Source organism: Emydura macquarii, unplaced genomic scaffold (genome assembly GCF_026122565.2).
Source record: "Emydura macquarii macquarii isolate MOO-44397 ecotype Brisbane River unplaced genomic scaffold, CSIRO-AGI_Emac_v2 contig_2205, whole genome shotgun sequence".
Classification (NCBI taxonomy): Eukaryota; Metazoa; Chordata; order Testudines; family Chelidae; genus Emydura; species Emydura macquarii.
Genome location: NW_027132342.1, coordinates 20,129,659 through 20,155,611, shown reverse-complemented (window position 1 = coordinate 20,155,611; position 25,953 = coordinate 20,129,659). Strand labels below are relative to the sequence as shown.

The window sequence follows — 25,953 nt, the reverse complement described above, 5'->3', positions numbered from 1 at the left end:
ACTCCGTTGTGTGCTTTATCTGTTCAGACTTCAAGCCATAAGCATTGAAGATCATTTTCTTCCGAATTATCAGTACCTGAGAACCAGATAATGTCCTTTTTGATAGACTGACACCCCCATTCCCCTTTTGCCCACTTGAGCCCTAAATAGTTCATAACCACTTATTTTTAATATTCCAATTGTGCAACTCATGCCACCAGGTTTCAGTAATATTAACTATATCAAACTTGGGCTCATAAATTAGGAGTTCTAATTCTTCTTATTTTACTCAGGCTCCTAGTATTGGTGTACAGCCGATGAAAGAATTTCTTCTCTTCACATCTTTTGGTTCCTTGATTAATTTTCTCCTCAACATTTTGATTTGGTGCTAAATGAGTGGTCATATCTTCCCTCTTTTTACCCTTCTCTTTTGTTATTAGTTTACAAAAGGAGACGACGAAAAGGGGGAAGATATGAGTGCTCATTCAGTTCTTGAAGATAACTAATGGTTCCAAGATTGCTTCACATAGTTCCTTAAAGTAACCTGAAGTGAATTTCATGAGGCCCCGATCGTTTGAATAAATCTAATTTATCATAACACTTTTAACCTGTTATGTTCCTATTCTGGCTTGTGTTCCTTCCTCCTTGTTGTTAACATAGTGTTACACATCTAGTCACAACCTTTTGAATGAAGACTGGGAAAAAACAATTAAACACCTTAGCCTTCTTGGTGTCATCCATTATTCACAAAGTGGAGGCCTTATGTTTTCCTTCCTCTTTCTCTTGTTCCTAATATACAGAATCACGTCTTATTGCCTTTTATGTCCCTTGCTTGTTGTAACTCGTTGCTGTGGCTTAGCCTTTCTGATTTTGTCCCTACTTCATAGTCCAGTCCTTTGTACTCATCCTGGCAATCTGGCCATGTTTCCAATTTTGTAGGATTATTTTTCTGGTTATTAAAGAGCTCCTGCCACAGCCATATTGATCTCATTCTCTCCTGTCTTTCCTCTACAGCCAGCTACTTTCCTGTTTTGCCTTCAGAGATGACAGCTGAGCCCCCCCGCCCCCGCCGCCTGGCTGGCGTGATGGAGTAGGACTCGGCTGGGTGCTCCGGGAGAAGCATTTCCAGGCTCCAGGCCTCCGCTGGTGGCGCCATGGGGAAGGCCCGCTCTGGGCAGCTCCTGAGTGAATCGGGTCAGAAGCCAGCCCCTCCCCGGCCACGTCACACGCGCCAGCAGTGCACCGAACGGGCCAGCCGTTGGGGTGGACCCGCTGCTCCCTAGGGAAGGAGGATGAGGGGACGCCTCCGGCGGCGCGCCCGGGCAGTCGGGCCCCACGTTTCGTGCTACAGCCTCCGCCGATGAGCCCCATAGGGCGCTGCAGTCGCACGCAGGCCTTGCGGACCGGTAGCAGGCTGCCGTCGTCCGGCTGCCTCTATGGGAGCCCTCGCAAGCAACGTGACCGTCACCTCTCTCCGCTGGTGAAGTCGTGGCCCTTTAAGACCCTTACCGCAGGCAGCGTGCATATTTCCAAGGCAACTATGGGCGGGAGCTGACGTCAGCAGCTTGTAGGCGCTGGGGCTGCCGTGACGTAGCAGTCAATGAGTAATAACAACAGCGACGTGGGGCGGTTCGCCCGTGGCCGACGTTCTCTTGCGCATGCGCGGCCCAGCGGCCTGCTTCTATTTATGTGGGGGGGCTCCAAGATGGCGGCGGTGGTAGCAGCGAGGAGAACGTAGGGGGCAGCTCCGATCGGGTGGGGGGGAGGGAGCGGGAGGAGGAGCCGGCGGGGGAGTGTCGCCGTACGGGTGAGGCGGGGGCCGGTGAGTGGGGGGTGGGTTCGGAGGATGGCGGAGGCGCGCCGGGTGCCGTTCATTAGTCTGTCACCCGTGAGGCGACGCGAGGGCGAGAGCCCGTCGCTGGAGCGCGAGCCCGGGGGCCGCGAGTCGGAGCAACAGCAGCAGCAATTGGTGGGGCGCGAGGTGGTGCCGCCGCCGCCAGAGCAGCAGCACGAGATCTCCCGACTGGAGCCACAAACTCAGCCGCTGCGCGAGACCAGCCCCCGGACAGAACAGCCGCGCGAGACTAGCCGGCCTGAGCAGCAGCGCGAGCCCCCCCGGCCGGAGCCGCCGCCGCCGCAGCGCGAGAGCAACCGGCAGGAGCCGTCGCCGCCGCAGGAGGCGCCACTGCCGCACCAGACGGTCCGCCTGGAGGTGGTGCTGAAGGACCCGACCGAGGAGAGCTGCGTGGAGTTCAGCTACCCCGAGCTGCTGCTGTGCGGGGAGCCGCGGGTACGGGACCCCAGCCCCTCCTCGGGGAGCCGCGCACAGCGCCCACCCTACGGCCGCCGCCGAGCGGGGCGCCTAGCTCAGAGGCAGCCGCACTTGCAACCCCCCGGCGGCGCAGATAAGGCGGTCATTGGGTGCCTCCGAACCCGGGGGTAGGGCCCGCTGGAGAGCATGTGCCCCTGTGCGGAGGAGAGGGCTCCATCTCCGCACCTGCTGGCTGGTGTCAGCCACAAGTCCCTTCCTTAGGCTCCAGTCTGCTGCCCCAGTGCCTGGGGGAGTCCTTTCCTTTATTACATGCCTCTCCCAGGTCTTTCTCCCCTGTGAATGGGTCAAGTGCTGCCTTTCCTGCTGTTGGGAGCTTTTCAAAAAGCTGCGGGATGAAATTGACAATGCCTGTCAGTTTCAGGGTTGTCCTCAAGGTTTTGAGCAGCAGGATGAAATCGAGGTAGAGCTGTGTGAGGTTCTTGGCTTGGCAAAGGTACAGTGTTAGTAGAAGCAGTGCTGGAGATATATCACTGTAGACTTGGTTTTATTTGGAATGTTAGAACTGCTAAAAACTTCATGGAAAAAATAACAAACCTGAATTCTGTATATCCCACCACCCAAAAAATATTCTAGGCCTGTCCTGTCCTTATCAATTCTTGAGTTTTGTATGCTGCCCATCACCATATCTGAACACCTTTTTGTATAATATGCTGGCAGTAGTGAGGTAGAGGACTCGTGTAGTTGTGGCTTTTCTCTCTTTTTGTATATAGAAAATTCTGGGGTATGTTTTCTTTTTGTGGGGTGGGCAAGGAAAAGGGGTGGCATTCTGTTTATGGTGGATATGCTGATTACAAAATGCTTAAATGCCATTGTCATTAGCACCACTAGACTTGGAAATCCAGAGCATTTGATAGAAAAGGCCTGGGTTCTCAGTCAAAGCCTTTCAAGGAGGTGGTACTACAACCATACATTTTACTCCCTTTATCTTCTGCTCTGTTTGGAGGAATAGCATCGTTTCCGCCTTCAAATATAGAGAGGTTACAGAAAATCAACAACTTTACTCCTAATTATTTGTGTGGGATCTGCTTCTCAAAGCGAGGTCCCTTCCTACAGCTACTGTGAACATACAATGCCAGTTCAAGTTACTTAGATGGCTGGTCTGCACTTTGGTGGAAACCTGTATATTGTAAACGGGGCTGTGTGGAATATAGTTACCATCTTTGTTTACTATTCCTGTATGAACATTAAGTAATTTTGGGAAAGGGGTTTGGAAATTGGTGTTAATTGCTCAGAGGTTTTGTCTATGGAAGTTGCTATCTTGCCCACTTTTCTTTAGTCCAGCTTTCTCTAAAGGTCTTAGTATATTTAATTCTGGTAACATATAATATTCATATCTGCTTGGTAGGTGATGTTCTGATATACTTCATTTCCCCATCCCTTTTCCCGCTTTGAAAGCAAGAGAGCATGAAAGATGAGATTTGGCCATTGTTGTTAGTGATCGTGCTGACAAGGGCCATGTCTAAACTAAAAAGTCGTATTGCTTTAACTATGCCTGTATAGTTAAAGTGTAAACTGCTACTAGTATGCCTGTGGTTATACTGATTTAAAGGTGTGTTACACCCGTATAGCTATTCCTGTAAGGAATGGGACTAAGCTATACCAGTCCGAGTCCACCCTGGGGTATACCTATACTTAAAATAAATAAATAAATGTCCCTCACTGATGTAGTCATACCGGTACAACTTTCATGTGTAGACCAGACCTTAAAAAATATTGGTAGGTTAGTGGATTTTAGTACCACTGGGCTAAAAAGGAACAAGTTTCATGTTAGGGATTGGAAAAAGCAAGAATTATACACACTCTAAGACATCTCTCCCCTGAACATCTGAAACCATCAAATGGTGAGATTTTTCCCATAAAGAGCCTCCATCCATTTGATTGAAGTGGTCCTTTTGAGTTTTCATTCCTCTCTTCCTCTTTTGAAATTGTTGAACAGTAGAGGCTTAAAAAAAAAAGTATTTCAGTCCTGTTTTTTTGCCCTAAATTTACTCCATTAAAGGAGGATAACAACAAAGGGGAAAACATTTCATCCAGCCATATTATAAAGGCACAATTGTGACTCTGTAGCTACTTGTTTGGAGTTTTTCACTTAAATCAGGGAGCTATAAGAGGAGAGGGCAGCCCTGTAATATACAAGGGGGTAGACCTTGGGATTATAGTAATCGCTTTTGGCCCTTTTGTTTTTCAGTCTGGTACTTCTCATTTTTCTGGATATGTTACAGTTATAGTTTTTCAAAGCAAGCTAAAATATCCGGGAAATGGCTTTTGTGGTGTTAAGAGAGAACTGACGACATTTGTCGTGTAGAAGAGCCACTTTAACACTTTGCCAGTTAATGCAATGGGGAAAATAAACTTATTAAAATGAGGCTTAAGAACTAATATCCTTGTCCTTTATGGGTCTTTCAATAGAATTTCTTTAGGCCTATTTCTTCCTTTCCAGCAGATAGGCTGCCAACAGCAGTTTCAATATCTTTTTTTTTTCTTTTTTAAAAATAGTAGTTTTGGCTTTTAGAATTTAGCATAATTTTTAGCAATATATCCGGTTTTAAAATAAGGTCTTTGTATAAACTTGTTTAGTTCTACACATTGCTATTGCACAAAGGGAGATTATTTTTTGAAAGCTTTTGTTTGCTCCCCATTCACTTATAAGCAGTTGGTGAATCTGTAACTGTTCCCATTGGAAGTTTGGTGTTGCATAACAGAATAGGGAATATGCCTTTCCATCTTACAGCATCTGATGGAACTGGAGTAGCCTGAGAAAACCCCCAAGAGACAGATGATTACTGCAAGAAGTGGAAGGGCATTTCACAGTTTTGTCTTATAGAACTTCCTTTGAGAATGCGTGTGTAATTTTAAATGTCATTGTAATTGACCCCTTGTTGGCAGAATCAGCAGAAAGCCCAAAAATTTATGCCGCCCTTGTTCTGTTTTTCTTCTGGATAGATGGAGGAATTCATTTGTCAAGGCTTTTACTTTAACACTGACAAGATGTACTCTACTAACTCTTTTCTGTTTTGGCCATGGTTTACTGAGCATCGTAGTTCTTTTGCACTGCTTCCATGTTGGAAACATACCCGATTCATTTTTTATCATCACAAAATATCACATCCAAATGATGTTGATACACAATAAATTAGTAAAGTTGGTTGGTGGGAATTCTTTTTTCCATTGCCCCTCAAACAGTAGTTCTCTCATATTTGCCAAATGCTGATGATTGCCAGGTAGGGTAATTATGGATTACTTGGGCAAATAGGTATATTGTAGCTTAGAATATGTCTGCACCAGCAAAAGAATTAAGAAGTAAAGTATAAGATAAATGAGTAAAATGGCAATTGCTGTAGCTCTTCGACTGATCTGAATAGTTCTAACTCCTGTTTAATAGCTGTTAGGAGCAGAAAAGTCCATCTGTATTTTTTGGTTAGGGTTTTTTTTTTTCTTTTGCAGGTTAAACTCTGACTTCTTAGACAATCAGTGCATAATTTGATATTAAATAAGGCTTCATTTCATCATGTCTTTCTATGCAACAGAATGAATGTGTAATTTCCACCTCTCTTCTCTCAGAAGAAACCTACCCTTTCAGAAGATCCCTTTAATGATGAACAACGTGAGCGATATGAAGTGGAAATGCTAGCCAAGAAATTTGAGGCAAAATATGTGAGTATGTTAGTTGAGCTACTGTAACATCCCATTTATTAGTAATATTTGTTGCTAACGTTGATGTTTTTTTTTCTGAGTGTGGTTGCTACTGTGACTTCACAGCTGATTCTTATACCTACATCAGTCAAGCTTCTTGTCTTTCTTAATTTGCTTAGTTTGCAATACACACTTTGTCTGATAAGGCTATACTACTTCTGAAAAAAACTTGACTAGATATTACCTGTGCCTGGAAACATATCCTTAGGTGAGTTCCCTAAGCAAATACCTGCACTTGTTATTCAATGGTCTGTACTCTTGATAGATCTCTCAGGGAAAATGTTGATTGCACCTCTTCAGTACTGGATGGGAAATCAGAGGAAAAACGCATGTACTGCAGAATACAGGGATGGTGACAATATATTGTACTCTTCTCTCTGTTGTACCAGTGCTGCAGACTACTCTGTAAGAGGATTCTTTTCACCATGCTCTCATCCCAGACCATTTCTCCTAGAGTATGTCTGCACTGCTGGGCCTGTGTTGGGCTCCATAGATTGATACAGCGGGATCGATTGAGCGGGCAGTGAAGACTCGCACAATCGATCCTGGAAGTGCTCTCTGGCCGATGCAGTAAATCCACCCCTCCCGCCCCGAAAAGAGTAATGCTGTATCGACCAGAGGGTGTTTCTTGTTGATGCAGCACAGTGGAGATGCCATGGTAAGGGAATGTTAGTAAGTTGATGGGAGATGTGCAAGTTTCAGTATGTAGCTTGCATATCTCCTGTCGACACCACTGGCAATGTAGACCAGACCCTACTCTCCAGAAGTGTCAGTCATTATTTAGTGCCTTTTTTCAGCTGCCACATCACACACAAAAAAATTCTGATGGTGCAGTCTTTTGGAAGAAAGATAAAAATTCAGGTACTGACCACTGGTTATTCTATGATCTCATGATTAAGGCTACGATTTTGGTATGGGTATTTTTATTAAAAGTCGTGGACAGGGTGCTGACAATAAACAATCCTGGAAATGTACACACATTTAATGCAGTTTTCACTACATCCGTACAGAAGCTTTTAAATTGCCTATTAAACCTTACATAATTTTGACAAGATCTACTGACAAGATTAATTGTTAGAGTGTAAAATGGTCATTTACTAACAGAGCTTTCCATGTTCTGAAAGGCCCCGCCACCCAGAGCCAAAGCCCGAGCCCCACTGCTCAGAACTTAGCTTCACGGGGCCCCCTGTGGCATGAGACCCTGGGCAACTGCCCTGCTTGCTATCCCCTTGTGCTGGTCCTGGCAACAACCGTTCACAAAACTGTGTTTTTGACTCTTGTACCACAGATTTTAAAGGAAATAAATGATTTCTCATTTTTTCTCAAATCTAATACTTTTATTGGCATTTCCATCTCTTAAAATCACAGAATCCATGACAGAATCATAGCTGTACTCATGATCTTTTTCCTAAAACTAAACGTATGAACCCTGTTTGATACCATATTCTCTTTTCTTGAATTGTTGTGTAGTAGTATTGTATTCCGTTAAATAGCTACTACATTCCACCTCAAATGTAAATGCAGCAAGACGCAGCTATGTTTGTTAGGAATGCCTTTTTTGGAAAGTATAATAGAAATGTCAGTCATTGAATGAGTTTTATCAGACAGTGCTACATCACAAAAAGCTTGCAGGCTGTTGGGGACAAGGAGGAAAATAATACTGAGAATAATTTGAACACTGGGTAGTAATGTAAACAAGCCAGGATGGATAAAAATCAGTGATTTTTAAAAAATTTAAATCAAAATAATTTTTTCTTTTTAAGTATGTGAAATTATGGCAACCTATGTAAAGACCTAAATTTACTATCATCTATTAAAATCATTTAAATATTAAGCAGTACGTTTGCTGCTGAAATTTTCAAGGAAGTCAAGTACTGAACTAGGGGAAGTCATGGGCTAAGTACCTGCAACCAGAGTTTGTTGAAGTACTAAACCAGCTTTTGACAGCAGTAGCTGAAGGTGCAGAGAATATTTCTCATTTCAGTTAATTCAATTAGTTCAGTTCAGTGAGTTGTTCATTCAGAGTTGAAATACTGAGTGGAACTGAAAAAGCAGGAAAGCTTGTTTTCCTCTTCAAATGTGTGAATAAAAACTAAGCATGAGAAGATAAGATCTGCTAGTTTTAAAATCTTGAAGGATACAGTGACCAGAAACAATCATTTCAGTTTACTAATCACAGATATTTTCTTTGTTTAATAAGTCATTTAGTTTAAAATGCAAAAGATCTTTTAATTAAACTTGTTTCCTGTGTTTAGCATCTTTAAGGAAATTATATTTAACTAATAAAAAAACAAATGCAGTTTTTGTGCACTTTTCATTTATTTTAAATTTCAATCAAAATGGAACTTGACACAAATCACAAGTAAAAATTAATTATAATCTAGTGATTAAGAAATCATTACTCACAATCTATTAACATAATAAAAAATTCAGAATCTGAAAATATCTATATATAATAAAAATGTGTATATAATATATCCTCCTGGTTAGTACAAAACTACTGAAATAAACATGTTTGAAAAGGTCACCAATAAATGAGAAGCAACTTTTTTTAGGAAAATAAATTAAAAGTACAAATGCAAAGCAAGATTAAAATCTGTTGTTTAAATCAAGGTTCCCTGTTTGCTGATTTAAATCATGATTACACTTTATTTGAATTTCTTTGATTTTTAAATAATCCACCCTGAAACAAGCTTCAACTAATAAATGCCAAATTAGAAACCAAGAGATGTTAGATAAGACCGCACCCAGCTGGCTACCTAAATTCACATGGCAAGGCTTAGCTGAGAAATTATGAGCTGGCAATAAAAACAACTTAATCATTATACTTAGAGGACTTCAGTATCCAGGGCTGTTAGTGAGGTGCCTTTCATTAGCAAAACAGCTTTTGGTATTAAAGTTCCTATGTAAACTGATTTATCTGATGTCTCTGGAACTTTTCCTATAAAAAAGGCAAGTTTCCTTAATAGCATAATAAACATTCTATCTTAGATGTCAATATGTTGTATGGAGATAATTGTGATTTAGACAGAATACCTTAGACATATGTTTTGGGGGAAGAGATTGCTAATGAGGAGAGATGACATGGGTGCATAAAATGACCGGGAGAGTAAACAATAATACTAGAATACTTTTCTATATCAAATAATAAAAGAGCAAGATGGCACTCACTGAACTTGAGAAACATTTAAAACTGATAAAAACAATATTTTATACAATATATAATTACGTTATAAAATGTATTTCCTTGGTAATGTACTGAAATATTGTGGAGAGACAATTTATCCATATTTAAAGGTGCAACTAAACTTCCATTATGAGCTCAGTTTTCACCTCCCATTCCACTTGTAACTAAACAAAAAGTTACTTCAGAATGAAGTAGAATTTTCTTCTGGAAACTTAAAGTATTTTCTGGTTTGTAGAGATTTAAAAACTAATTATTTTTGGAAAATTAAATGGTTAATATTTGTGTTTGTATAATTAAGAATGGAGTTAAATCATCTAATTATGAGTGTTTATAATGTCAGTCACTAAAGTATCTAGATGCTGTGTTTCACCGGAAAATCCTGGTGATCCAGCTGGTAAATAGCCTGCATCAGAATCTTGTACATAGGCTAGTTTTCAAGCAGGTGCGTGCGCGTGCATAATTAGTATTTTTATATCAGGCATAAGTTTCACTGAAGCAGATGAAGAAAAAAGTATGCCAGTAGAAATTTTTGCCATAAAAGTAGATGCATAAAACTTAGTGTGAGATTTTGGACAGGGACATCTTTACATAGCTGCAAGTTTGATCAGGCAGAGCCTTCTAGGTGGATTGACGCATGCAAACATTAGACTTCAACACAAAAAGTAGGCTCTGAATGGTCCCCATTCTCCATTTGATCCATGCAGCCATCCCTTCTCTAATTAAATCAAGTCTGTGGTCCCTGGTCCACGTTACTACCCAAATGACCAATCCATATAATTCTTCTAAAATCATGCTGAGTTTTTACCACATAGATTACAGATGATAGTAGGGAGAGTGGACCCAGAACCTTACTCTCTCTTTTGGATAGAGAGGCTTAAATCTCTTAGAAGGAAGGAAACATCGGGCACGATTCAGCTCATGAAGTTTTGGGTGCATGTTGTGCAGTGAAATATTTTCATTGTCTGCAGTGCATGTATCTTTGTGTTCAAAATAATTCAGTACATGGTTTTCTGTACATAACATTTAATATGATGAAAAGACACAATTACATCGTGCATTCTTTACTATCCAAAAAAACAGAGTAATGAGCTGAAAGGTACGTGGCCCTTCTTCTTCAACTGTTGCTGATATCTGCTGCTAAAAGTGTATAAGCTTCTGATTCTGAAACTTATCTAAGCTCAGTCTCTGTGCATCTTAAAAGAACCATCTTTATTTCTATATTGGTAGGTGGTGTCTCGATGTCCCTCTGAGAGAGGCATAGACAATACCTAGAGTGATGAATATGTCAGATTGAATTAGCTGAAATGGCTGTTATCTTTGACTGTTTCCATGAATGGCCTTGATTTTGATAAGGGATTTTTCTTTGACGTTGTTACACTGAATTTCAAAAATAATCAAGTATTTGTAATATATTGCTGCATCTTGTCTTAATTCATACAGGTACAGATGATAAATTTGCATGTGAAAACTTTAATGTTTATATTTCTTTACCAAACAATTACTTTAAAAAAAAATTCTGGATGGTCAGTGCCAATGATATCTTGGAGTATCAAGCATTTTTCTTAGTGTCTCAGTGTCAGGATATTTCACTTCATTCCAACCCAAGAGTCCACTTTCTGGCAACTTAGGGCCAGGTGCACCTGGGTACATACAGTATCCACAAGTAGGTCTCAACGACTCCATTGTCTCAGGTGGTGTCTCCCAGTAGGTCTTATAGTTGATTGCAACAGAGCGCAAACATGCCCATGAGAAGCACGCACAGACTGTTTAGATGTCTTCACTTATCTACGTGCAACTTACGTTCCTGGGAGAATTCTGTGCCAAAAAATTAAAAATTCTACACACAATATTTTAAAATTCTGTACATTTTATTTGTCAAAATAGCATTATATAATCACAGCAGTTTTACTTATTTTGGTAACTTACTTCAAAATAATTGTCAGCAACTGTCTGTAACAATACAGACAACGAAAAAGATTCCCCTAGGAATAGAGTTAAAGAAACCCATACGATAACACATTTCCTGTTTCTCCGCTCCCTCCTTCAGAGCCCAGCTGTGGTGTCGGACACTCACGCCCCCTCTCCCTCAGAACTCAGGGATCCTGAGGGAGAAACAGCCTGATGCTGGATCCTGGATTTGCATGCCTCCTTCATTCAGGGCATGCTGGGAACTGCAGTTGTCGGGATCCCTCCAGCTCCGTCTATCTGCCCTAACAGTGTCTTCTATTGAGGAGCTGGGCTCTGCTGAGTCCAGTGGCCTCTAGTGGCGGTCAGTAGCTCTGCATCACCAGTTCCACTCAGAACATTAATTTTGTGAAAACAACTTGAGTTCTATAGCACTTTAAAGACTAACAATTTTAATTTCAGTAGTCATAAGCTTTCGTGAGCCTCAGCTCACTTCCTCAGATGCCTACTGAAATTAAAATTGTTAGTCTTTAAAGTGCTACAGAACTCAAATTGTTTTTTTGCTGTATACAGACTAACACGGCTACCCCTCTGGAACTCTTCTACATTAATTTTGTGCAAATTCTGTATTGTGCAGTGGTGCGGAATTCCCCTAGGAGTAAACTTCCTGCTCCCTAGTTTTGTTTTATTCCACTCAAGATTTCAGGTTAATTTGTTTGCACTTTCCTATGTCTGTATCCTCATAATTGGTTGGGAAAAGGCCCCTCCCCTTCATACTGAAAAACCATTAGGATTTTACTTTGAGAAGATGACAAGCCTTAGAAGCACTACTCAACTTTTTTTGGCATCTTTCCCTTGTAATATTGCTAGAAGACCATATTAAAATTAGTGCCTGATGGCATTTCTTTGTGCAGTGATGTAGCTGGCCTGATCCTAAGGAAAATGTCAGGGCTCTGAGTCTTTAACCAAGACAGCTTCCATTTTTTTCTGTAGAAAGGTTTAAATTATGGGGACACACACAAAGCAGTCATTGAGGTCCTGTTCCATATGTTTATCTGTTGGTCTTGGACCTGTCCACCCTGTCAGTTGGGATGTTTATTTCATCAGTGTTAGGACATTCCTCAATCTACTTCCCTTCCAAAAGAAGAATTCTGCCATGGCAGTATTTTAGGGAAGGAAATGGTTGACTACAAATATATAAATATTTAATCTGGATACCTGAGTTCTGTTCCATGCTCTTCCACAGATTTCCTGTCTGACCTTAGGCAAATCATTTAGTTTTTTTGTGCCCCAGTTTCCCATCCGTAAAATGTTGTTAATACTTCCCTATGTCCAGTGTTTTGTGAGGATAAATATATTAAAGATTGTGAAGTGCTCAGATACTAGGGCAATGGTATCTATATAGATGTATACAAACAATGTTTTGTATACAATTCAACATTAGGGTGCTCCTGTTTCCCATTCTTAAAAGGAACTGTTGAAGTGTGTTGGATCCAGTGAGTGAGATACTTGGGAATGAAGCATGCTTAGAAGGGCATTGCTCTTGAGCCAGTTTAGAGGTGCCTCAGAAGGCCAAAAATCTAAAAGGGGACTTTCCTGAATGACTTACAAGAGAGACCCATGAGTGAGAATTCTGTAATAATACCTTGTACTTCTCTAAAGAAAATTAATTTCCCTGTCAGAACTTTGAGAAATGTTCTGTATGTGTGGTGACATGCAACTGTTCTGACCTTTGACATGCTCTATCAATGGAGGAGGAGTTAGGAAAGGTGTTACAAAATTAAAACTTGAAAGCTCCAACCAAAAGTTAACCTTTCCCTTGCATTTTTTCCCCCTTTATTGCTGTTTGTTATTGAAACGGACAAGTTCAAGTCATCTCATCTTTTTAAAACAAAACACACAACTTCATTCTTGTTCCCATTTATGTGTTAGTGTCTGCCTGCAGATAGAACACTTTTAGATGATGTATCTGGGTATTGCAAACTAAGTAGGGTTGTACCTGGAAATCCCAAGGAATGCAGGAAGTGGTGTTAATGATCCCAGAGAGGTTGGTTTCTTCTTGATATTAAATTAATGCTATAATATATTGCTAAAGGTTACCATTCCAGTGGAGGTGATGTCTTCTGGAGGAGACTGTCAACTTGTAGTCTTTAAAGATAGTTATGCTATAAGCAGGGGTTGGAAAGTTATCCTTGTGTTGGAGACCAATTCCAATTCAGTTAGTTTCATTTTGCTTTCCTAAATTTTCCCCACTTGTCATTGGATATAGTATTTTGTCTCACTTGAACTATTGTGTAACTTTTGTTGTATGCTGTTAAAGCTGTTGCATTCTGCTCTAAAGTTGGCTGCCTTTTAGACGGGTGTGAACAAACTTGTTATTTAAACTGGAGCTGTTGGGGACTTCTGTCCTTAACAATTACTCAGAGTACTTTTTCAGGTCCCACCAACTGAAGTGGCAGCTCTCACCTCTGTGGTTGTATTTTAATGGTCATAAACTATTTGCTCCAATTTTGGCAGTGTGACATGAATAACTACAACTTTCCTGGAACTTGTGATGTGTGGGTTCAACATTTGCAGGTGTAATATGTACGTTCAACTTTAAGTTAATTCTGTATAACTCAAGCTTTACTTTTAGGAGAGAAGGGAAATGGTTATATATTTTCATGTGTGAATAGTTTCTGAGAACTTAATGTTACTGCAAGCTTTGTAGAGACCAAGTAAAGTACTGGCAGTGGAAGATTTCCCTGTACTTTCCCAATTCTCCGACCCACATTACTCATTTCCACCATATCTCAAACCTGTCTTGAAGAATCCCTTCTAAATGGGAGCAGAGAGTTTCTGTCTCTATGGTTAGAGCTCTGAAAATCTGTGAATAACTGCAGACCACTTTTGCTGATCGGATGCAGATACAAGATTTGTATCTGCGCAGTGCTCTGTCTATGGTTCATTCAGATCTGGGTCACACTGTTGAGACTGGAAACAAAGGGCCTAATGAATGTCAACTTTGTTCATGGTTTCTGGTGTGGGTGTCGTAAAGAATTGCACATACCGGCAATTCATTTTTTGCATGTTGTTAATATCTGATGGCTATATTTTGTCTTTTAGTCTCTATATTCATTAGTTCAGAGTTGTCCTAGATTGCCAAGAGGTGAAAATCTCTATCTCAGTAGTCCCCTAAATTGAGCCATCACTCTAGGATTCCTATTTTTGTTTCACAGACTTTATTTGATACCAGGACAGTGTGATTCTCAGACTGATGTAACACAGTTTTGTTTTCTTTGCAGAGTGTGAAGTCTCACAAGCATCGGAAGGATCGCTTACAGGATCTGATCGATATAGGTTATGGCTATGATGAAACAGACCCTTTCATTGATAATTCTGAAGCTGTGAGTAAATCTCATTTAAGCAACAATAGGACATGAGCAGTACTTGTTTCTAAGGAGGGTGAGGGGAACATATTTTTTACTCTCCTTTGTGCATGGTATGAATCCAAAAGACACATGACCTCAGGCACCCAAGAAACTATTATTGTATTCATTTTTATAGCCATTCACAGGTATCGTTACATCAGAAGATCAAAGGTACACTGTAAATTAAAATAAATTCTTTACCTTGTTACTATTCCATAAATGATTAAAACCAGAGATTTTAAAAATCAAATTGACTTCCTTATTGATACCATTTGTTCATTTTATCATGCTTCAATCAGCTTGGACTGTAAAATTAGACTAGTTTTCTTTGACTGTCTCACATGCTGGCAAAATGCTGGTATATTTGGATTTCCAACACTTCAATGTTGGACAAGGCGTCCAACACAAGGAGTATTGGAGATTAGCCATTATGGTTTAACAGCAAGGTTCAACGTCTTATTTAACCCCAACTTCAGAAACTTGAAATCCAATTGAAATGAAGGAAATAGAAGCATTAACTAGGTCCAGATAAAATCTTAGATGGAAATTAGGAAGGCTAAGACCTGGTCAGCACCTAAAACTTAGGTCAGCCTAACTATGTTGCTCAAGGGGTGTGAAAAGTTCACATCCTTAGGAGATGTAGTTAAGCCAACTTAAGCCCTGGTATAAACACTGCTGGGTTGACGGAAGAATTCTTTCCAGGGGATGGATTTACTACAGTGACAGAAAAAAACCCTCCCATCAATGTAGCAAGTGTCTACACTACTTTGCTGTAGCGCTCGTAGTGTAGACATATCCTAAGAGGGTACTTGAAAATAAATTAGTCAGACATAAAGAATTTCCTGCTATTTGTTTTTAAGTATATCAGAAGCAGTAAAAGAGGAATTGATTATCAGGCAATTAAGGGAGCAAACAGACTGGAGGAAATCCTATTGCCAGATGCTTAGGATAAGTAAACTGCTATCCAGGCAAGTAAAAATGTAGTGTTTTCTGCCTGTAGGACAAGGACAATAGGGGAAGTCTGGGTTTAGGCTGAATCATATCAGGCACAGTAGTACTGAGCTGCTATTCATAGAGGAAGGTTCCAGAAGGCTTGAGAGAGAACGGAAGAAAAGAGAACTGAAGTGAGTCTTAACCAGGGGGGAGGAGAAGGAAATTGGACCAGAGAGAAGTGCATTGGTTGGTATACATCATGCAAAGCCTCAGTTAAATGTGGTGTTGGTTAGTGCTTTAATGAGGGGCAGAAATTAAGTCTGGGCTTTTCAGTGGCTTTTATGTGCTCTAAAAGTCATTAGAGTAGCCAGAAAGACAAACAACAGTTGATTTCTTGTTTGAGGGCCACTGTGCATTCTCGCTTGTGGTATATATCACCTCTGGCATTGAGTTGCAGAACTTCCTGGAATAGCAGTATTTGTTGTAAGGTGCACAGGAGATATTGTGCGAGGACAACTTCATTACCCTAATCTGTTTAAAGGAGGTCAGCAAGCCCCCATCCATCTCTGTTTGTTTATTGCCACTGCAGAGAGCAAACTGAACTTTTTCATTTCCTCAGGCTAGAACTTCCCTTAGTCTAGCTTGATATTTACAAGAAAATCGTTAGTTTAGAGTAGCATAGGACAGTTTAGTGTAGACACCCTTCCCATGTCCTGGGAGCCTGTCAGGTCCCAAACCAGGCTAAACCAAAAGTGGCATCAAAGACCAAATCCCCACCATCTATTCAGGCTCCAATAGCCTTGGTGGTGATGCAGGAAACTCCCTTGGTGTCTACCCTCACTCTGCACCATTGTACTTTGTGCTGATGCCAAACCTATCCTCCAGTGCCTGTCTGGGCACCGAGGTCCACTCAGAGGCCCATCTGGCTAAAAGGAAGGAAAAGAGGAAGCACATCTCCCCACAAGAGAGGCACAAGCTGAAGAAAAGGAGGAAATGCTCCCTTGACTCATGAGGGCCTTGAAGACACTTCAACAGCACCACTGTCACCTCTTCTCCACACTCCATCAGAGCTAGACACCTCCGCACCAATTAACTTGGACTCCTCATTGCTTTGGATCCTGATAACACGTTTTATTTCTCAAACTTTGCAGTTGGGAGATAGTGCACTTTCTCACCCTCACACAAGCGCTCTTGTGCACTTCACAATAGACACAGCTTTTCAGGGCAGATCTGCAGCTTGATGCCAAAGAGTGCCATATCCCATAAGTGTGAATGCACAAAAGTGTCTCTTGAACAACAAGAGTTCACTAGCTCTTGCTAGTAAGGAACCTCTTCTCTCCTTCCCGCCTCCTCCCCCTGCAGGACAAAGTAGGCTGTATAATTGCTTCTAGAACCTGACAAATGCAGCTGACAGTTGAGTTTAGTTTAAGATGGAGAATAAAGCTATATTGCAAACTACAGTCAGATAGTTCAAAGGCAGTTGTTTTTGCCAAGCAAGCCTGAGTAGGCTTTGTAGTAAAATAATAAACAATTTGATTATTTGCTGTTTCTCTAAAGTGTAATTTGATTCCCTTTTAGAAGGGAAAAGGGCCTTTGTACTATGTGTTTCAGTTACCAATATAGTAATTGTAGGCCCAGATTCAGCAAGGTACTTAAGCGTATGTCTAAATTCAAGCACTTGAGCAGTCCCACTGACTTTGATGTGACACATCAGGGGCTCAAAGTTATTCATGTGTTTAAGTACCTTGTTGAGCTGAAATATTTGCTGCTCTCAGGGCCAGATTGCTTAACATAAGGTGTCAAATATTACACTAAACATCTGTATTTTAAAAAATGACACAGACATGGTTGACTTTAAAAAAGAAAAATGTCTGGAACACATCAAATCATCCCAAGTGCCTTGGACTTAAAAATAAAAAAATCCTGAAATCAGAGGGTAGTACTGACGGCCCTGGGCCAAGTAATCTTAAAGCATGTGGTGCAGAGGATTATGTTCGATCAATATGAAGAACTTAAACACTTTCCACAATTCATGGAAATCTAAATATCATTAGATTAATATCAGAGATTTTTTTTGTAACGTGCCAGATGCATGAGTGTTTCTGAAAAGAGTAGTTCTCTTGTAAGTGTTACATGTATGTGACAGCTCTGTGAAGCAGAAAATGGCAATCTGTCCATAAAAAAGCTCTGTCCTGTAAAATTAAACATGAGATCCAGAAGTTTGTCACCTTTTTAACATTGCTTACTGAATTGCTAAATGCAACTTCAGTTTTAGAGATCTTGCAATTGCATGAAAGTCAGGAATCAAAATTTGTAATTATGACCTGTATGGAACATACTGAAGAAACTGAGCTGGGGCTGATACAGAATTAAGGAGATCAAGACAGGCAGATTAGTGGACACGTGTTTCATGACAGACATAACTACCACTGTGACTGAGGTCTTTCTTGCTTTCCAAGGAGTGGATCTTTCTAAAATTTTTTTTTTTTTTTTTTTAAGAAGTGCTGTCTTGGAGTTCATAGTACTGAAAGACAATCCTGGCCATTATTTTTTGAAAACTTATTCTTAGGGATAGCAAACCTGAAAAGTAAATGTTTCTGGATCTTTAGAGGTATAACTGCAGAACAATCAGATCTACATATTTGACATTGCAACTGATTACCAGGCTACGGCAACCACCATTCACATGGTTTCAATTTCTTGATTCCATGTGGTGAGCTAATGATTGTGAACTAGGTCTAAGACTGAAAAAAATGGCACTGTTATTGAGAGGAGGCAAAGGAGGATGTGCTATGTCAGTGGTTACCTCTAAAACACTTTAATATTATAAAATTTACAACAAAGGACATCACGTGTGCATGTTTAATAAAACCTTTGAACCACCAAGCCCACCTGTATTTCAGGATAAGCTGTGCTTGATGGAAATGTGTTCTCACTGTCTGCAGCACTGTCTACAGCAGTAGAAAAACATGGATTTTCCTCAGTGAACTTAACAAAAACAAACCCATGTGTCTATATGTACACCAAACCATTTCCAAGACTTAACACAGATGTGACTGTATAGATCAGTGTAAGTGTTTCTGCCATGTCAGGCTATTTTCTACTGTCTTGAAGCTGGAATGAGGGAGACAATGAGAAAAATTATTTGTGGACACAACAAATGGTAGACTAGTAAAGGGCTGAACTAGTGCTATCATGTTTGGCCAAATCTAGATTTCAAAACCAAATGGATATCCATAATATTTAGGTAATTGAATTTTTATTTAGACTGCATCAGAACTGAAATGCTGGTAGTTCTCTTACATGAAGAAACAAACCTAAATATTTCTGACTGACAGTCAGACATGCTAAAAATAAGAACAAAAATAAGGAGATCTCACACAATAGTCCAAAACAGAATGAGTAAAGCGCATGATTGTCTAAAGAACTACCTTTAGACAGTCATACCAGCAATAATTTCATTTTTAACTTCTGAGAATGAGTTCGCAACCCAAGAGAGGGACAACCACTCTTAAGAATGGCCACACTGGGTCAGACCAGTGGTCTGTCTAGCCCAGTATCCTGTCTTTCGACAGTGGCCGGTGACAGATGATTCAGAGGTAGTGAATGGAACAGTGCAATTTATCTAGTGATCCATCCCTTCTTGTGCAGTCCCAGCTTCTAGCAGTCAGGTTTAGGGACATCCAGAGCATGCGGTAGTGTCACTGACCATCTTGGCTAATAGTCATTGATGGAACTATCCTCCATGAATTTATCTAATTCTTTTTTGAACCCAGTTATACTTTAAGCCTTCACAACATTCCCTGGCAATGAGTTCCACAGGTTGACTGTGTGTTGTGTGAAGTACATCCTTTTGTTTGTTTTAAACCTGTTGCCTATTAATTTCATTGGTTGGCCCTTGGTTTGTGTGTTATGTGAAGGGATAAATAATGCTTCCTTCACACCATTTATGATTTTATAGACCTCTATCATATCCTCCCTCAGTTGTTCCTTTTCTAAGCTAAACAATGCTAGTCTTTTTAATCTCTCCTCGTATGAAAACTACTCCATACCCCTAATAATTTTTATTGCCCTTCTCTGTACTTTTTTCCAATTCTAATGTATCTTTTTTTGAGATGGAGCAACCAGAACTGCACACAGTATTCAAGGTGTGAGCATACTATAAATGTATATAGTGGCATTATATTTTGTCTTACCTATCCCTTTTCTAATGGTTCCTAACTGTTTGGTTTTTTTGATTGCTGCTGCATATTCAGTAATGTTTTCAGAGAACTAGCCACGATGACTCCAAGATCTTTCTTGAATTGTAACAGCTGACTTAAACCCTATCATTTTGGAAAACACAATGTGCATTATTTAGCATTTATTAACTTTGAATTTCATCTGCCATTTGTTGCCCAATCACCAGTTTTGTGAGATTGTAACTCTTCTAAGTTTGCTTTGGACTTAACTATCTTAAGTAATATTGTATCATCTGCAAACTTTGCCACCTCACTATTTACCCCTTTTTCCAAATCGTTTATGAATATGTTGAACAGCACTTGTTCCAGTACAGATCCTTTGGGGAGCTGTACTGCTATCTACCTCTCTCTATTGTGAAAATAGACCATGTATTCCTACTATTTGTTTCCTGTCTTTTAACTAGTTACTGAGCCATGATTCCCTCTTAACCTATGACTCCTTTCTTTGCTTAAAAGCCTTTGTTGAAGTTTTCTGAAAGTCCAGGTACACTATATCCACTTGATTACTCTTGTCCACATGTTTGTTTGACCCCCTCAAAGAATTCTGATAGATTGGTAAGGCATGATTTCCCTTTACAAAAGCTGTGTTGACTCTCCCTTAACAAATCATATTCATCAATGTTTCTTGATAATTCTGTTCTTTACTATGGTTTCAACCAATTTGCCTGGTACTGAAGTTAGGCTTACTGGCCTGTAATTGCCAGGATTGCCTCTGAGTCTTTTTAAAAAATTGCTGTCAGATTGGCTATTCTCCTGTTATGTGGTACAGAGGCTGATTTAAGCAATAGGTACATGCCACAGTTAGTAGTTCTGCAATTTCATATTTGAGTTCCTTCAGAACTCTTGAGTTAATACCATTAGGTCCTGGTGACTTATTACTGTTTATCAATTTGTTCCAAAACCACCTCTGACAGCTCAATCTGCCTCTCATCTGTTACCTAAAAAGAATGGCTCAGGTATGGGAAATTCCATCACATCCTCTGCAGTGAAGACCAATGCAAAGATGTAATTTAGTTTCTCCGCAACAGCCTTGTCTTCCTGGAGTGCTTCTTTAGCACCTTGATTGTCCAGTGGCCCCATTGATTGTTTGGCTGGCTTCCTGCTTCTGATGTACTTAAAAAAAAAAAATTACTGTTAATTTTTGTCTTTTGCTAATTGTTCTTCATCTTTCTCATCAGACAACCATATTTGAAATTTTAGCTGCTATGGTCCTATGATAAGAATTTTCCCCTTAGCCTGGCAACAAATCAAGAGGATTAGGACATTTCAAAGACATCATTTAGGTTCTTTGCATTAATATTCTTTGTAGAGGAACAAATTGATAATTTAAAGAGCTACAACTCACTAGAGCCCTGATGTTCTTCCTCCAAGAGTTCTGAAGGAGCTTCAGAATGAAGTAGTTTAAGCTACTACTAAGATTATGTAATCATATTTAAGTCAGCTAATATACTGGATCATTAAAAGTTAGCAGATGTTGTACCTATTTTTTAAAAAGTCATTAGGTGTGATCCTGGGCACTATAGATCAATTACCATTATTTCAGTGGTGGGTAAACTAGCTGAAAATAAAATAAAATATAAAATTATAAATTATGCATGCATGATATGATGGGAATGACCCAGCATAGCTTCAGTAAAGGAACGTCAAGCCTCTCAAGTCTACTAGAATTTCTTGAGCTGGCTGAATTTATACGGACTTTCAAAAAGCCCTTTGACAGCCTTTCACAAGTGGCTGTTGAAACTTCATGTTGTAACTTTTTGTCCATCTGTGTCTCAGTCATCTTGTTTGCCATTTGCATGATTGCTTATTGAACTGCTGGATAGTTTACATTTTGCTCGTTTTATGCATATTGAATGAACTCCTTTAAATTTCTGTTTGTCTAGTTGATTGACTAACTTTCTGTGGCATAGTTCCTGCCCTCGTTCTGCACCCCACTTCTTTCACACTGCTTTCTTCTCCACTCATGTCAGCACTTACCATAGCCAGCTACCACCTCAACTATTCCACTTAATATTGCACCCTTTCTCTGTACGTCTTTTTGTCTAAGCTTTTTGAGGTAAAATTTGTGCTTTTTTTGTATCTAGAAATCAACTACAATGGTGTAGGTGCTTAAGAAAATAAGAGAAACACTGTTGTGGATTAAAAACTGGCTGAGGGTAAATAGAATAAGAACAAATCTGTAATTACCAATATGGCCTATCAAGGATGGTCTAGGTTTACTTGGTTGTGGTGAGGCACAGAGGACTGGACTTGATAACTTCTTAAGGTTCCTTTCAGCCCTAGCTTTTGATGATTATATGGGATAAGGTTAATGCTGGGGTAGTATAGTATTTTATATTACAGTTGGTGTCATGTGACACATTCATGAGCTGGGAGAGTGGTGAGGTGATAACTTTTGCAGGTGGCCATTCTGTAGGCTACTTGAGAAGATTGTGAAGAACTTCAGATGCCTCAAAGCCAGTTGAATGGGCAACTTGATGGTAGATGGCATTTAATGTTGACAGAGTAAAGCATGTTGTAAATAATGATATTAACTATTCATACATGCTGCTGAGTTTTTTAATTAAGTGTAATCACTCAAGAAAAAGACCTGGGTATCATTGCAGATAGCTCAGTGAAACAAACACTAAACTGAGCAGCAGTTCAAAAAAAGCAAATACAATACTTTCAGTATTATACTTTTAATATTTTAACACTGAAAATATTACAAACCCCCTACATAAATTGATTGTAAATATAATGAAACCTGTACATAAATTCATATTCTCTTCATTCAGTGTGGTCACCTTATCTCAAAATATGACAGAAATAAAAGGTCTAGGGACATGTGATGAAAATAATTAGTCATGGAAAGATAAGGACCATATAGAGAGGACTGGAGAGAGAATCATGTTAGAGGCATACAAAACAACAAATGGTATAGAGAAGGCAAATTGGGCAACATCTCATAATAGAAAAATGAGTCAATTCTGTGAAATTGAAATGCAACGTATTAAAATTGATAGAGAAATTATTTTTATTCAACTTAGTAAATCTGTGGAGTCTGTGGCCAGTGGATATTGGTGAGGCCGAGATCTTAGTGGGATTTTGGGGAAAAGAATCCAGGTATATTAAATATTAAACCTTCATAATGCAGGACATAAGTCATCTGGTAACTGATGGAGTTGGGAAGAAATATCCTATGTTGACCTTTGAGAGGTTATTGCATAATCGTTTGCTACATGGTTTCATGTACCTTCATCTGAATCTTCTGGTAGTAGACAGTCAGAGACTGAATACTGACCTAGATGGACCACTGTTATTAAAAGTACTACATTTCTCAACAGTTGCTGTTTTTTAGTGTGCCACTGTCACTCTTTCATAAGTAGTGTGTCACCACCACTGCGGTGACCCTTGCCTTCTCCCAAATATGACTATTAGCTTACTTCAAAAGCAGTGTGTTGGTACTGTGACACTAGCGCTCCACCGCCCTGGCCAATAACTTTTCAGCAGCACTGGTATGTTTATGATTTGAAATCTAGCAAGTTACTTAATTTTTGTGTTCAGTACTCCATGTTCAGAGACTGTATTTAGGTAAGTGAATTGTTTACTATTAATAAGGTGGTAGATATTGATTAATTACCTGGCTCTTCTATTTCCTGCTCAGTATGATGAATTGGTTCCCGCATCTCTGACAACCAAATATGGAGGATTTTACATCAACACAGGAACATTGCAGTTCCGCCAAGCATCTGATTCAGAGGATGAAGACTTTGCAGAGGACAAAAAGCACAGGCCACCTAAAGTGAGTAATCTTAGTTTCTGTTCCTCTTGGAATGTATGGCTGATTGAAAAGCTTCGTAAGATAGATACAAAAAAATGAGAAGAGGTTGGTGGTAAATAGGTATAGGTGATGTCAATCTCATTGTCTTGCTGCTCATGTATAATGGGTTGGGAAGTCGCAAGGTCTCCTAACATAAATAACTTGAGATTTCTGCAGGGTATCCAGCCTTCCAAAATTAAGCAGCAGTTTAAAGCAGACAAACAAATTGGACCCATACTTTTTTTTAAAACTTGTTGACTGCTCATGTTATTTCTGTAAAAACCAGCATCTCCTGATAAGAGAGAATTCAATGCAAATTCCTTGAGAGAACATTTACAATTTCACAAAATTTTGCAAGATTAAAATTGTTCCTACTGTACAAAATAGCCTTAGAAACATATCCCCAAAATATTTCTCTTGAATGTTACTCAAACTGTAGTTCTGTTCTCAAAAGTGACTGCTCTTTATTAAAATTTACATAGTCATTCTAGTATCTGTTAACACTACCCATTGGATGGGCCAGTTGGATTGCATGAGTTCTGTGTCCTTCCTAGAATTTTCTACCTTCTCTGATGTCTTTGCCTGCTGTATGGAATTTTGCTTTACTTGGCAGAATGGTTGTAGAACCAGACATGTTTTTTTCCAAGGCTGTTGTTGAATACATTCAATTATGTATCTTTTTAATTTTTAAAAGCATTTGTTATTAATATTGAAGTATTACCATACACTCTAGTAGCTATCAGGAACTCCCACCTTGCGCTATGTACTATACAACTACGTTCAAGAACATGACCCTGCTTGGAAAATTTAGTCTAAGAATATGTATGCCTAATTTGTCGTCTGAAGTGATGAGAAACAAAAAGACAATACCTAAGAAAATGTGTAACTGGGGCCTTGAGCTTTTAGTGGGCTAAACAGGTGAAGGGGTGCCCTTGACATTTTTTTTAACCCAATTGCTTAAAAGTGATGATGTCAGCTCTGAACTGCCAGACATGAGAAGTATGAAGCACTTATTGCTGTATAAAGAGCAGAGGTAATGCTATCACCTTTTTGGTTCTTTAGGTATCCAAACATAAAGAAGGAGAGGACCGCGGGATTAAGAAGCGCAAGCGTAAGGAGGAGGGGACAGAGAAGGAGAAAAAGCCTCGGAAAATGAAAGTTCCTAAGCAGCTGGGGTAGGTCTATCTGTCAGGTTTTTTAAGGAGAGGGCACCTCACTGCAACAAGAGAAGCAATAACTTAATGGCTCCTCTCCCCATGTCAAGTTCATTTGCCAGTCTTGGACTATTTTGCTGAATATAGATAAATCTAAGTAAGCTAGTCAGAATTCAATTTTTAATTTTTATAATTTTGATAGGTATCAATGTTTTTTTAAGCATTTGTTTTAGATTTTTATTTATTTAAATTTTCTCAGCTGTGGGAAATTATGGAGGGTAAGACAATGGAGCGGGTCAAACAATTTAATGACAGATGGTGAGGTTCAGATTTAAAACTTTAACTATTAGAAAAAAATTTTTTGATATCACATGTCAAAATAGATGAAGAAAATATCTTTAAATCAAAATTTAATAAGTTCACAAACTGCATTTTTCTTTCTTTGTCTATCTGTGAATTTCCATTATTATAGATACACAAACCCACAAAAAATGTTTCTATGATGAAATTGACATTTGCTGACACTTACTGATAAAAATCCTTCCCAGCAAACTTAAAGTTGTGACGTGTAAATATCAAAAGAGCGATGAGGAATGGAATATAAGTGGGAGCAGTTTATTGTACTAAAATTGATATCTATTATGTGCAGGCTAGTGTTTCATTGACCAAACTTAAGCCTCCATCCTGCAAAGACTTATGTATGTTCTTAATTTTACACACTGTGAAGAATCCCATTGACTTCCATGGGACTACTCACTAGTCCATAAAATTAAGCGTGTGCATAAGTCTTTGTTAGATGGAGACTTCAATTTTTAATTTCTGTCCCATCACTTGTTAAAATTCAAATAGCTTTCATTGTTTTAAGAATTACTTCTGATTAATACCACCACTTTAGATTGTTAAATTAGTTTTAACATAAGCTTTCTTTTAAATACATTCTTTTAAACAGCTTTATAACTAGCTGGCTTCCAAAATAATTCAAAACTTTGTATGTATAATGTTCCTGCTTTTTAAAAAGTCCAATTTCTCATGTATTCCTTCAGTGCGGACTTACGGTTACATTATTTTTAAAATACAGATGTTTATTAAAATGTTCCTCATCCATCAAAAAACATTAGGATGCACATTTAAGCAATTAAGTCAGGAAATACCAAAAATTAGGTTGCATACCAAATTATAATTTAGACCCCTTGTACCATATACCTTAAGATAGTCTTTAATTATATTTTCACAAACTTTCTCAAACAATACAGTTTTCCGGTCTTAGCTACACATGAGTGGCATTTTATACGTCTGTGTACTAGTCTTTGTGCCAGA

The 25,953-nt window shown here is 39.3% G+C and overlaps 1 protein-coding gene across 4 annotated transcripts in view; it reads left to right on the top strand.

The window, feature by feature from the left end:
- The first annotated feature begins 1,825 nt into the window (after positions 1-1,825).
- Positions 1,826-25,953, top strand: part of UBN2 (ubinuclein 2) — a 98,404-nt gene continuing 74,276 nt past the window's right edge. For 3 of the 4 annotated variants that reach the window (XM_067559652.1, XM_067559651.1, XM_067559649.1), the window contains exons 1-5: positions 1,826-2,269; positions 5,873-5,965; positions 14,381-14,482; positions 23,327-23,464; positions 24,545-24,657. In XM_067559652.1, coding sequence (XP_067415753.1) covers positions 1,826-2,269; positions 5,873-5,965; positions 14,381-14,482; positions 23,327-23,464; positions 24,545-24,657 — 890 coding nt within the window. The remainder of the gene's footprint in view (positions 2,270-5,872; positions 5,966-14,380; positions 14,483-23,326; positions 23,465-24,544; positions 24,658-25,953) is intronic. The other variant, XM_067559650.1, reaches the window with a different exon arrangement.